The 11,684-nt window shown below is 52.7% G+C and overlaps 3 protein-coding genes across 3 annotated transcripts; 1 reads left to right on the plus strand and 2 right to left on the minus strand.

Moving 5' to 3' along the window:
• Positions 1–424: 424 nt before the first annotated feature.
• N7468_003204 (putative MFS monosaccharide transporter) lies at positions 425–3,388 on the plus strand (the record flags this gene model as incomplete). Its single annotated transcript, XM_058472501.1, has 5 exons — positions 425–568; positions 681–812; positions 873–1,341; positions 1,412–1,605; positions 1,745–3,388. 5 exons carry the CDS (start codon positions 425–427, stop codon positions 3,386–3,388), a joined length of 2,583 nt encoding a protein of 860 aa, XP_058331504.1.
• Positions 3,389–5,361: 1,973 nt separating this feature from the next.
• Positions 5,362–5,571, minus strand: N7468_003205 (uncharacterized protein; the record flags this gene model as incomplete). The annotated part of the gene is made up of 1 exon (XM_058472502.1): positions 5,362–5,571. One exon carries the CDS (start codon positions 5,569–5,571, stop codon positions 5,362–5,364), a length of 210 nt encoding a protein of 69 aa, XP_058331505.1.
• Positions 5,572–6,210: 639 nt separating this feature from the next.
• On the minus strand, positions 6,211–6,864 carry N7468_003206 (uncharacterized protein; the record flags this gene model as incomplete). Its single annotated transcript, XM_058472503.1, has 1 exon — positions 6,211–6,864. The coding sequence occupies one exon, from the start codon at positions 6,862–6,864 to the stop codon at positions 6,211–6,213; it is 654 nt and encodes a 217-aa protein (XP_058331506.1).
• Positions 6,865–11,684: the final 4,820 nt, after the last annotated feature.

The following is an 11,684-nucleotide window of genomic DNA, read 5'->3' on the forward strand; positions in this document are numbered from 1 at the left end:
CCAATCGCGATCATCGCATTCCCCTCCTTTTCGTGTGCTGGCAAAAGGATTCGGCTTTCAGAAAAGTGCGCAAAATTCGCTTGCCTTGATTTTTTTTTCTGAATAGTCTCTACCCTTCGACTTTTCCTTTTCCCCTTTCCCAGCTCCCATCTCCCATCGCCTATCGCCCATCGCCCATCGTCCAGCGCCTCCCCCTAACACCGCAGCCATCTTGTCATCCCTGCGCAAATTCAGATCCACCCCGACTTACCCCCGACTTACCCCGGATTCGGCAGGCTATGTTCCTCCGAACCTCTTAGCTAGCGCCCATCCCCCCCAAGGTCGACCGCCATGAGAAGACCGAACCCCTTATGGGGGAATCGACTCTATTTTCAGTGAATTTTGTGCTCTACGATTGCGCAACTCGCCGGAGGCTGTGGTCGGCATGGAAAATCGCCGACCCGCCACCCTGGGCGTGTCAATCGTCGTCTTCGTGATCGCAAGCCTGTTTGTCGCCCTCCGCTTCATCTCGCGCATATTCCTCGTGAAGAGGGTTGGGTTACATGACTATCTGATGCTGCTCGCATGGGTACGTGGTCTCGGACGCCTGCGTCAATCGACTCGAACTAGGGAGGTTGGCTTACGCGTCAAACGGGAGAACCTCTCTATTGCTTCGGCTCCAATCTAACTCTATTCATCAGGTGATCGACTTTGGATTCTCCTTCTCTCTATTTTACGCGACTAAATATGGCCTCGGACTCCATGAGAGCGATGTGCCCGATGCAAAGGAGCCTGGGTTGAACAAGGCAAACTATGCTTTTACGGTGCTCTACGTACGTTCAGGGGATTGACGAGGGTCGCTGAATAGCTACGATACTGATTGGTTGCGCTAGAATCCGGCGCTCATGGCCGTCAAGACATCCATCCTCGTATTTTACTTGACCTTGACACGAAATCAAAAGGTGTACCGATGGGCAAATTACATCACGATTGCGGTTGTGAACATAGCCGGCCTTGTGCTGACATTTGTCAATGTTTTCCAATGTCGCCCGGTGTCTGCTGCATTTATGGCAACCCTGCCGGCCAATGCGCACTGTACTGACATCCTCACTCTCTACCTGTCCTCCTCACCCGTCAACATCATAACAGACCTTGCGATTCTTTTCTTACCCATGCCACTCCTGACGCAAATGCACCTCCCTACGAAACAGAAAGGGATCCTTGTTGTCACGTTCAGCTTCGGATTCTTTGTCGCTGTCGTTGATGTGATTCGGATTGCTTTTCTTCAGCAAGCTGCTACCTCGCGACAGCTGGCGTTGAAGTCAATCCACATCCAAAATGGGGGCACTGCAGACTTTAGCTGTAAGTCATGGTTACGTGCTGGTGGAAAAAAATGGATAGATTGAGCTCTTGTACTGATACTCGTCATTAGGGTATGCATCTCTCTCGTTTATGTGGTCAGTCGTCGAAGTGAATGTATCAATCATCTGCGCATGCGTCCCGAGCCTCAAACCACTCGTCTCTCGCATCATGCCGAAGCTGATTAAAAACACGAGCGACGCGTCTAACCCTAATGAATATTACGCGACAGGAGAAAATGACATCACTCCGCCACAGCCTGCCATGGTTGCTGGGGGTCAAGGGCAGCGGCTCTCATCATCTCCAGCAGAGAGTACTGGAAGCAAGCCGAGCCAATCCAGGAGCAGCGGACACTCCTCCAATCAGCGTGATTCAAATGCTCCAGTCACTCTGCTTGACATCCTAGGCCACCCCCGAGGGCCACCCCGAGGACCACCCCCGGGATGTCGAGGCAACTACACACACCAGCGCCTCCTATGCTCCTAATATGACATTTTTCGACTTTGTCAACATGAGAGGCCCAGAGAGCATGCTGAAGTTGAATAATCGGGAATCGATCGCACCCAATGCCATCACAACCCTTCTCTTCTTTCTATGGGGGTTTGCATATGGCTTGCTCGATATCCTCAATTCCCAATTCCAGAAAATTGTTCAGTTGGATGCTTGGCATTCCTTGGGGCTACACGCAGCATACTTCGGCGGGTACCTCCTTGGACCATTGCTCATCGGGCGGCCAGTTTTGAAGAGCTGGGGCTTCAAAGCTACTTTTATCACAGGGTTGTGTATCTATGCATGCGGGGCTCTCATCTTCTGGCCATCGGCTGTTCTCACGTCGACCGTGGCCTTTACGATCTCCAATTTCATTGTTGGTTTGGGATTAGCTGTATTGGAGACTGCAGCCAACCCATTTATCGCTCTCTGCGGGCCTCTTGAAAACTCGGAGATTCGTCTCAACATCTCACAAGGGGTGCAGGCTATTGGCTCGGTATTGTCGCCGTTGTTGGCGAAGAAAGTACTCTTCAAGAGCGTCCAAGACGTTGCATCCCTAGTGAACGTACAATGGACGTACTTGGGGATTGCACTCTTTGATTTCCTCCTTGCCGTGGTATTCTATTACCTGCCGCTTCCCGAAGCGTCAGACGATGATCTGGAAGAGCTGGCGAATCGACGGCGCGAAGACAATCACACCAAGGTGGCTGGTATACCAGTAGTCTGGCTGACCCTGGGCCTAGGCCTGTGGTCGCAGTTCTTTTACGTAGCTGGGCAAGAAGTCTTAAATACCAGCGTCGAAAGCTTCGCCATTGATGCTCGACCCACGACGAGTCTATCCCCGTTCGACATTCTCACGCTGGGCCATGGCATGTTTGCCATTGGTCGTTTCCTGGCGGCGTTCGCTCAGTGGTTCCTCAAGCCTCGTTGGATCCTTCTGGTGTCATATATCGGCATGGTCGTGTTCGCTGTGCTGTGCATGAACACCACGGGCTCGAGCGCCATCGCCATGGCCATGCTGGTCTTTTTGTTCGAAAGCGGTGCCTATAGCATCATTTTTGCCATCGCTTTGCGCGGCACCTCGCGCCATACGAAAACCGCCTCGGTCCTTCTCACGATGTGCGTCAGTGGAGGCGTCTATTTCCCCTTTGCCCAGTACGCCGCCTATCTATCCCACGGCACCGTCCGCTATTCGTACTGCGTCCTGGTGGCCCTCTTCGCTGCGGGAGCCATCTTCCCTCTCTACCTCAATCTGGTGCCCGCGGTGAAGAGACAGGTGGACCCGGTTCCTAACGAGTACCTCCGACGTCACCACCGCCGCAACCGCCCGCCGCTGGAAGTGATCCACCGCGAGAAAGAGAACCGAGCTAGCGGCGGCGTCTTCTCGCGTCGTCGCAGCGTTGTCCCGGGTCCTGACCACCTTCCCGACCTTCCGTTTCCCGGCGAGGCTCAGCTCAACATACCCCCCAGCCTACCCATGTCCCGGTCAAGCTCTAGCTCCCAGGCTAACTCTCGCATCTCTCACAATCCGCTTCAAAGACCCGTCGCTATCAGGGAGTGACGGCCTTTTACCCATTCAACCGCCCCTGCACATACTTCATGAACGTTTGGTATGATCTGTCGCCCGCTTTACGGAGTAATGATTTTATAGATACCCCCCTTTTTCCTATTCTGCGTCTCGGTCGGTTTCAGACTAGGGCTGGCTTTTGTCCCAATACCCCACGGTGTTCTGGTTCTGATCTTTCTGCTTTTCTATTTTCCGAGATCTTTGCACGCATTTGAGCGACGGAGTTGAGGGACCCCCCAAAAAAAGAGCTTCATTAGGAGAGCCCTACCATAGCCTGATAGCTTTCCCAATACCACCATCGTATTTCACGACTTCATATTCCTACACTCCTGTGAACGGAAAAGCCCAGAATTCGCAAGCTGAATCCTCGAGCAACGTACGCGTAAACTTCGGGAATTCCTTCAGCTTACACATTCGGATCCGACAGACCCCCAGAAGCCCGAAGATTCCCCAAAAGCAGCAACCAATGCGGACACAAATGTCCCCACGTTCAGGTTCAGAATCCACAAAGCCTAAGTATCGGAGTTTCACCGCGAAACCTCAAAACTCTTTTTTTTTGCCCCAAAAACACCCCCACTTCCCTGCAACAGCCCCCATCAGGAGAAATGGTAGACCTAATTCCCCAATTTGCCGAGCCATATTCCCCCAACCACGCGAAGGACCGTTAGACGGGGTCCCCGACCCATAATGCCTAGCCCGTTCTGCACCGGCCACGGTATTTACTCTAAAGCCCTCAAACATCGGAATCAATCCTCGTCTTTGGGCCAGAAACCGCAGGATAACCAATCATCGCGAAAGTAGAAGTAGACAGAGCGCGTCAGACACGAACGCAGCACGTACCACGCAGCACGCACCACCCCGGACTAGCGCGACCACTTGCCCAAAGCGTGCCGCCCACTGATTTACGCTGCAGAACAGGGGGGGTTGCCGCCTCGGGCGCTGCCCTCGGGAATAACGAGAGGGCAACAAAAAAAAAAAAAGGGACGAGCTTAGTCTGGGGAATCTTGTGCGACACAGCAATGTACTCTCTAACGGAGCAGTTACTCGAAAAGCACAGGAGGGGGTGGGGGGGAGGGCGAGAGCAGAAAAGGGGGCGATTGAGCCTCGCGGCGATCGTGCAATTCCATCTGCCAGGGTGATCTCGGAGAATTACATCGGCGGCAGGTGGCCAATGATGTTTTTTGATGCGGTGGAGGGAAGAGGCTCCACGCCGTTAGCGCCTGGACTAGTGGCTTTGTTCAGCCACGCCACTTCTCTCGTTTTCCCCCCTTGCAAGGGGAGCGGCGATGATGGGGTTTCCCGAAAAGGGGGAGTGGGAGAGAAAGGGCTTCCGATGATTCGGGGATCGGATATGTGGAATTGTGGATTTTAGGGCGCCAAAGGAAAAAAAAAGGAAAAAAAGAAAAAGAAAGGAAAAGGAAGAAAAAGGGTTGCAAAGCTCCGCGACGTCGGGAAGGACCCAGGTTCTGGCCGCGGGAAAAACTGTTCTATACGATTGGCAGGTTTTTCTTACTGGCGGGTTATGAACGTCCTAATCAGTCGCCGATTTTTCGAGGAGTTGCGTTGAGGGCTCGCGTGGGATGCTTGATTGAGGTAATAGCTATGGGAATATGGGGGTGCGGAAGATGACGAGCGGTGTCCCGGTGGTAGGGGAACAATAGAATTCGTCGAGGTCTAAATGCTGTGAAACACGAACTGGCTGGAAGTAACCAAGGGACCAAAACCCTTGAAGCTCGGATTGGATCTGGGGAGTCCACATCGGAAAAGCGCAAACTAGTGGGGTTGTGAAGGGGGGGCCATGGGAAAGGGCAGAACGATTCACGGCCCGGACCATAATTGGAATCATCTGGGTAGCATTGCGCGAGCAGATGGTATTTGGAATCATACAGAATCCTAGCTTGTCAAAAACCAATATAGGAGAAGATAGGAGGCCTAGAATGGAATTTGACTCCCCCCCCCCGTTGGTTCTAAACAGCGCCGTGACTGGTCGTGAGGGCGTCCTGGCGCGGTGCACCGACTAGCAGCGGCAATGATTGACGGCCATTATTGCCCTTTGGCTCCAGTCGTGCGGCCGACTTCCCTCGCGAAGCCGGCCGGATGACGTTTTTCTCTCGTGTGGCGGCGATCTGCAACCGCCTATGCATCGTTTCCTCGTTCTTCTTTCGCTGTCTCCGCATGCTGGGGTGGCCTTGAAAGGGGGGGGGTGGCATGTGCTGGAACCGATAGGACTACCACGTAATTTGGAATCCGGGTTTTTTCCAATTTCTCACCCTCCTTTCTCCTTTTTTTTTTTGGAGGGGTCGCTAATTGGTCTAGATCCGAACCAGGTCGCTCGGACACTGCCCATGACAAGGGATCGTCTTGTAGAGGTCGATCGCGCGGGAAAGCCTAGGGATCGGAGGAAGCTCCTCCCCTTTCCCCTGAGAGCTATAGGACCGAATTGATGAACGGGTAGAATGTAGTGGTTTCTGTTTATTGGCAATAAAGAGGTATATGTTCGTAAGCTCTAGTCTTGATGCGTAAGAGTAGTCGCAAATTAGAGTTCCCCGGGAAGGTAGATGCACAGAGAGCCGGAGATAATTTAGGTCACCACCTCTGATCTGGCGAGAGAATATTCGTAGTGAGAAAATGCTGCAGGAGCAAAGAAGCAGAGAACACCTCGCTAGATCAATGGACTCAATTGACAAATGGGACGCCGTGTCGCCAATCCAGTAGTTATGATGCCCGCTCCCGGGGCAAAGGCGCCAAAGATTAAAAAGTAAACGGTGAAGAACAAAGGGTGACGAGGGGGAGGAAAAGTGGGAGCAGCAGCTTGCTCAACCGCGCGAGCTTCGAGGGCGAGAATTTTGTGATGAAGAGTCCTGGAGAATGTCCGGTGCACGGGGCCCTACCATCCAATCTTCCATGGCGAGCCATTCGCTCCAACTGCGCTCGGCCGCTTCGATCTCCGCGTCCAGCGGTCCTTGGAGTGGGCGTAAGAATGGAATGGTTTCCAGTGGTGACATGTCGTAGCTCTTTTTCACGGACGCCCATCCGCCACTCTTGGCGGCAAATAGATAGTTCCGACGTTCTTGTTCGTGCAAGGGCCCGACTCCGCTGCCCCAGTCATCGCCAAAGAACCCGTGCAGCACGCCGGGAAAGTCCATGCCAGTTGCTACCAGCCGGCGGATATATGGAATCAATGAGACGGCCGGTGGACTTGGTGGGTTCAGGTCTGCTGAGGATGTGGACGGCGCTGTGCTTGAGTTGAGGACCGGGTTGTCTTGCTGCTGGAAGGGTAATCGAATATTCAAGAAGGCGGATAAAGCTTGGACTGGGACACTATGTTGGGCATGATCGAGGAAGTATCGCACGCAGCTCTGATAGCGGGGATACCATTCGAAAATGTCAAAATTATCGTCTGTTCGCCCAGGAGAAGCGCCAGCCAGGCCGATCATGGTGGCCGGGTCGAAATGCGGCTGGGAGTTCATGCCGGATGGGTGCTGAGGAGGCTCTACCGGAGGTCTGTAGAAAGGATCATACTCTTAGCGATAAGCTCTTTTTCTTTTTGGTCTCTTCGTCGGCACTGAAATCTCTGGGGAAAGCCTTGAGGCCCTGGTTTGCGCTGCCTTTGGGGGGTTGGGATCTCAGTGGGGTCGGTTCTTGGCCTGAGGGAGCCGTATTGACCGGCCGAAACGCCAATGGAGAGTGAACGAATCGGGCCACAGTCATAAGGGGGGGAGACAGTAGGGACTAGCCGCGTGCCAGTGGAAGAGGGAGAGGGGGGGGGGGGAGAAGATACTTGGTTGAGAAGATATCCCTACCTCGACGAACCAGTACAGAAACTCGTCGCCGTGGGGAGGGATGCGCAGGAGAGGGCGGGGGAGCAGAGCGGAATAAGCCTCGAATAGCCCCGAATCCTCGGCCAGGTTGAGACTTATTGAGGGACATCGGTCAGAGAAGGGCCATTGAAGAGAATGGAATCTCATGGCAGGGTCGAGGGGGTAAGGACCAAAAGTAATAAAGAGAGTCCCATTGGGGGTTATGCGAATGGACAGCAGACATACATGGTATAAAGAGACCCGGAGAAGAGCAGGAAACAGGGAAAACGAACGAACCACAGAAGCGCAGAGAGCGAGAGAAAAGGATGAGGTCAAAAGAAAATGGAAAGTTTATTCTGGAAGGTCCATAGAAGGAAGAGGAAAGGGAAGAGAATCGTGCGGAGAGTGGGTTTGGAATTGTATACGGAATATTTTCCTCTCGGTCTTTTGACTTCTTTAGTACGATTTATTTTTTTTATTTTCGCTTTTAAATCGGATCCATCAGAACGGGTCTATCCGGTCAGGCCAATCAGTAGGAACGCGGTCCATCGTCCCTACGATCTCACGGTCCATGGGTCGAGGTGGGTACACGTTCGATCTCGTAAACGACGATTATTGCGCTGAGCCTCTGAGATTGTGGTACCAAAGGAAGCCCGCGTTGCTTGGCCGAGCCTGGAATCGTGGGTGTTTTGAGAGGGGCATCAGGCTGTAAAACATCCGAATGAGCCTCCAGAGAACTACTCAAATAGGGAATGGAGTTGACTACTTTAGGTACTAAAATTTTCTGTTTGGAATTCTTTTTTTTTTTTCTTCTTTTTTTCTTTTTTTTTTTTTCTTTTCTTTCTTTCTTCTATGATTTTTTTTTCCCTTGGTCATGATTTGTATTATTTTGCCCTTCTATCGAAAGCAAGACCGTAGCCCTGGAAAAACCACCTGCGAGTCCCTTCAAAGGGGGCTTGTGAATTGCACCACCCCAGGCCCTGGACACTGCGAGGCTGACATCCTTGCGCCGAGGACGCCACATCATTGAGAGAGATCTCATCCCCCAGATTCTCATTCCCATTCGTGGGCGAGATCAAGACGCCGTCGATTCTAATTAATATCCCTACCCACTTCCTGCCACTTCCTGGGATTTTCTTCTTCGATGCCCGAGGGCACCTTGTTGGGCACCTTGGCTTATTAAACAATTCGTTTTTAGCTCGATCTCCAAAGTATTTCAATTCCATCCGGACCGGATTCCAGGAACCAGGACCAAGGGAAGAAAGGGATCGCCCTAGGCTGTGTTCGACCGAGACTGCCGCAATCTAGACTGAAGCTGGGTTACCGCTGCAAGGCATGGTCGTGACTGAAATTATGATCGGTCCACGAGGACAATTGGGCCCTGTGGGTTTCAGGGTATCTACCAGATCGTCGGCAAAACAACCAAGTAGTCGCGTCACGGTCCTCCCCCACCTCATATATTGGCCATGTGGTCCTCGCTTTCCAGATTAGGCCCGAAGGTCCTGCATCCACCTCCTCGTGGTTGGCAAGAATATGTCTTATCAAATCTGCCTCTCTCCTTTCGCCTAGCACTGCTAGTGTGGTGGGAAGAGTAGACGAACATTCAATTGAAGATCATATTCTATATTTATCGCCTGGAAAGCCACCCCCTTTATTACTTGTATGCGAAAAAGCCGCTTACCCAGCAGGCTGAGAGCTGACTTTTGCGACCGTGGGTCTATCCCTGAGAAGGCTCCAGCGAGAAATGGGCTCGTCGGGGGGAAAGGTCGTATTTCGATGACGATCGAGGGCCCTTCTAGAACCTGAGATGGCTTCAACCCGGCACCTTGCGAGTATCCATAGATCCTCTTCGAGCCGATGGGGGTTCTCAATGGTGTTTAGGGTTTCCCACGATGATCTTCAGAAGGGCGCCGAGCAGGGACCAGCTGCAGCTACTTTTCAACCCCCTTTTGAAGCGGAGCCCACGACGTGAGGCCCAATCGTCGGGGCCCCTGGATGAGAAAGTGACAGAGCCGATCACTGAGGGGCGGCCTTGCCCCCACAATTCTATCGAGGATTACGAATCAGGTCTTCAAGAATCGAGAGCTCTAATCGATTGGAGGAAAGGAGGCGAAATCCCCTTTTCCTGGAGGGAAGCCTGGAGATGCGGCGGGGCGTGACAGCTGCATGAAATCTCAGCTCGGTTTTCGGGCTTCGACCCGTATGGCTGTTCTGAGCAATTGCTCCGGTCCTGTCTTTTTTCTTGGACTCTTTTCTCCTCTCTATCTGCATCTTCTTTGATTGGCTTGTCAGAGTCCCAGGACTACGTCCTGCCAATTTGCCACTTGCGGAGTGGTCAGATCCACTTCTGACCCCCTCCCACAGCACAGCTGTGGTCGCGTTATGGGGGGGCGGTCTTTTGTTTGGTTCTTAGTTCATATTGTGTTATGCATAACGGTGTTCATATCATCGGCACAACTCCGACAGTCCAACATAATCGACCTCGCTTCTGTGGCCCTCGGAATACCGTTCAGTCAGCGCCCCTTTTGCCACTAGATATCCGATATCCTCGTTTGGAAACAAGGTTAGAGGCACAGTTGCCGCATGGGCTCTGTGGTCCCATTCCAGGATATGCACGACGACTATCGTGGATTGCGGCAGACCCGCAAGGTCTGATCTCGCTCCCGCACGTGATCGGACTGTTGACACGAAACAAATGAACAAGCAATCCGTCTGCCCCAGCTTACCAAGTTTTGAATCCACGAATAGATGAGAGAATGGCTCTGGAAATTGGGATAATAAATGCTATCGGTTTGGAATAACCGACCTCACCGACGGCACAACCCGTTTGTTCTAGAGCGCGCCTTCGCGCATCAAGCACGCGCCATCCAAGCACGCTCCATCCAAGCACGCGCCATCTATCTCAGCCCCTGCGCTGCTGCCCAATGCATCATATCATGTTCCTCATGATGGATGTTCCCTAGTGCCGAATCCGGCAGCAACACCGGTCATTCAATCTTGGTTCTTGAGGATCCATCCGATCCCTTTCGCTAGCACCATGGCCCTCGACCCAATCGCAGCCTCGGCAACAGCGTCACTGATCAGTTTAGCTCTACCGAGTACCCGGGCACTAAATCGTGATTCAGCGACTTGTCCTGCGTCCTGCAATAAAGGGCACACCGCGCCGGCTCTTCCTTAGAGCATGGATGCGTGCAGGACACGGAGTACCGTCGTGCCCTATGAAATCTACATTCGTGGTTGCGCGCTACTGTAGATACCAATATTAGTTCTGGCATGGTAGCCAATGACCCGCTGCGCCCCTCCCCCCCCTTCCCGGGGCGATGAAATGTGATGGATCGACTTCATCCCGCCGATGTCCACTTCACACTGCGTTCGGCCATAACACGTGCCCGAACTCTCTAGATCCTGTACACAATTCTCCGAAGACTCCGGTAGATCTTTCGAGACGATCTTGCCACTCGCATCTTATTCTCCGATCCGAACCTGGTGAGCAAAGATACGTCGACTAGGACCCTGCGGAGAAGGATCACTTGGCTCGGCCGACTGGATACCCGGAGGGCACTGCTACCATAGCGTGTAGATCTCGAGTAAAGCAATTTGTCATTAAAGAGCTCAGACTCTGTCTGTGCCCTTGATAGGGAAACCGGTTCGAATGTTGAACGCCATATGAGTTTCAGGGGTTCGCGGTGACTTGCGGAGGCTGCGGAATCCGCCGATTCCCTTGCCCGTACTTTTACATTGTACTTTGGACGAGCACTAGCCACTGTGGCTGGGTCGGGTGGAGAAGGGTTCCTCGTCTTGGGATTCTGTTTCTCCAGGGGCATATGGTACCTGGTTTCTAGTGGCTTTGGTGCTTGCGCCGGAGTCCGGGGTAGCGGGGCTCTGAGACCACAATATGTGGGGTCGACATGCTCCCTGGGCTGGTGGATTTGCTCGAACGCATCCACTGTGGATGGGCTATGTAGACCTGTTGTTGCAGACAAATGGGATCACTAGTGCTTACAGTTGGAAAAAATTCAATATAGAGTTAACAAACTAGAAAGGAAGTTATTGTGGGTTGCTAGGACATCGAAACTCATTGCCAGTACACTGTCTTCTCGAAATGCATGGGCACTTCGAATCAACAGACGTGAAAGGATGTCTCCAGGGAGAGAAGACGCGCGTGGTGGAAGCTTAATTATGGATTCTTTGGGGGCTAGCTGGCGCTCCGCTCCCTAGTATGTTCACCTATTCATTGATAGAGAAATTGCTGCGCTAGATCTTACTAGTACTGGCAAATCCCAACCCAAGTCACGAGGGAATTTCTGCAGCTTCAGATTGATAAGATCAGGGCAAACCTTCCAACCTTGGAAACATGGAGGGACCAAAGTTTCTTTAAGCCGAGAGTCGGGGTCTCCATTGGAGGATCTTTCGAATGGGGCGCCCCGGTTTGGTGCCCTACTCCAGGCTGAGGTTTGCAAAAGCATCGACTCCGGAATCGGCCCTCGCCT

Source organism: Penicillium chermesinum, assembly GCF_028974085.1.
Source record: "Penicillium chermesinum strain IBT 19713 chromosome Unknown utg000003l:1.0-5111272.0:1.0-5115320.0, whole genome shotgun sequence".
In the NCBI taxonomy this organism is placed as follows: Eukaryota; Fungi; Ascomycota; class Eurotiomycetes; order Eurotiales; family Aspergillaceae; genus Penicillium; species Penicillium chermesinum.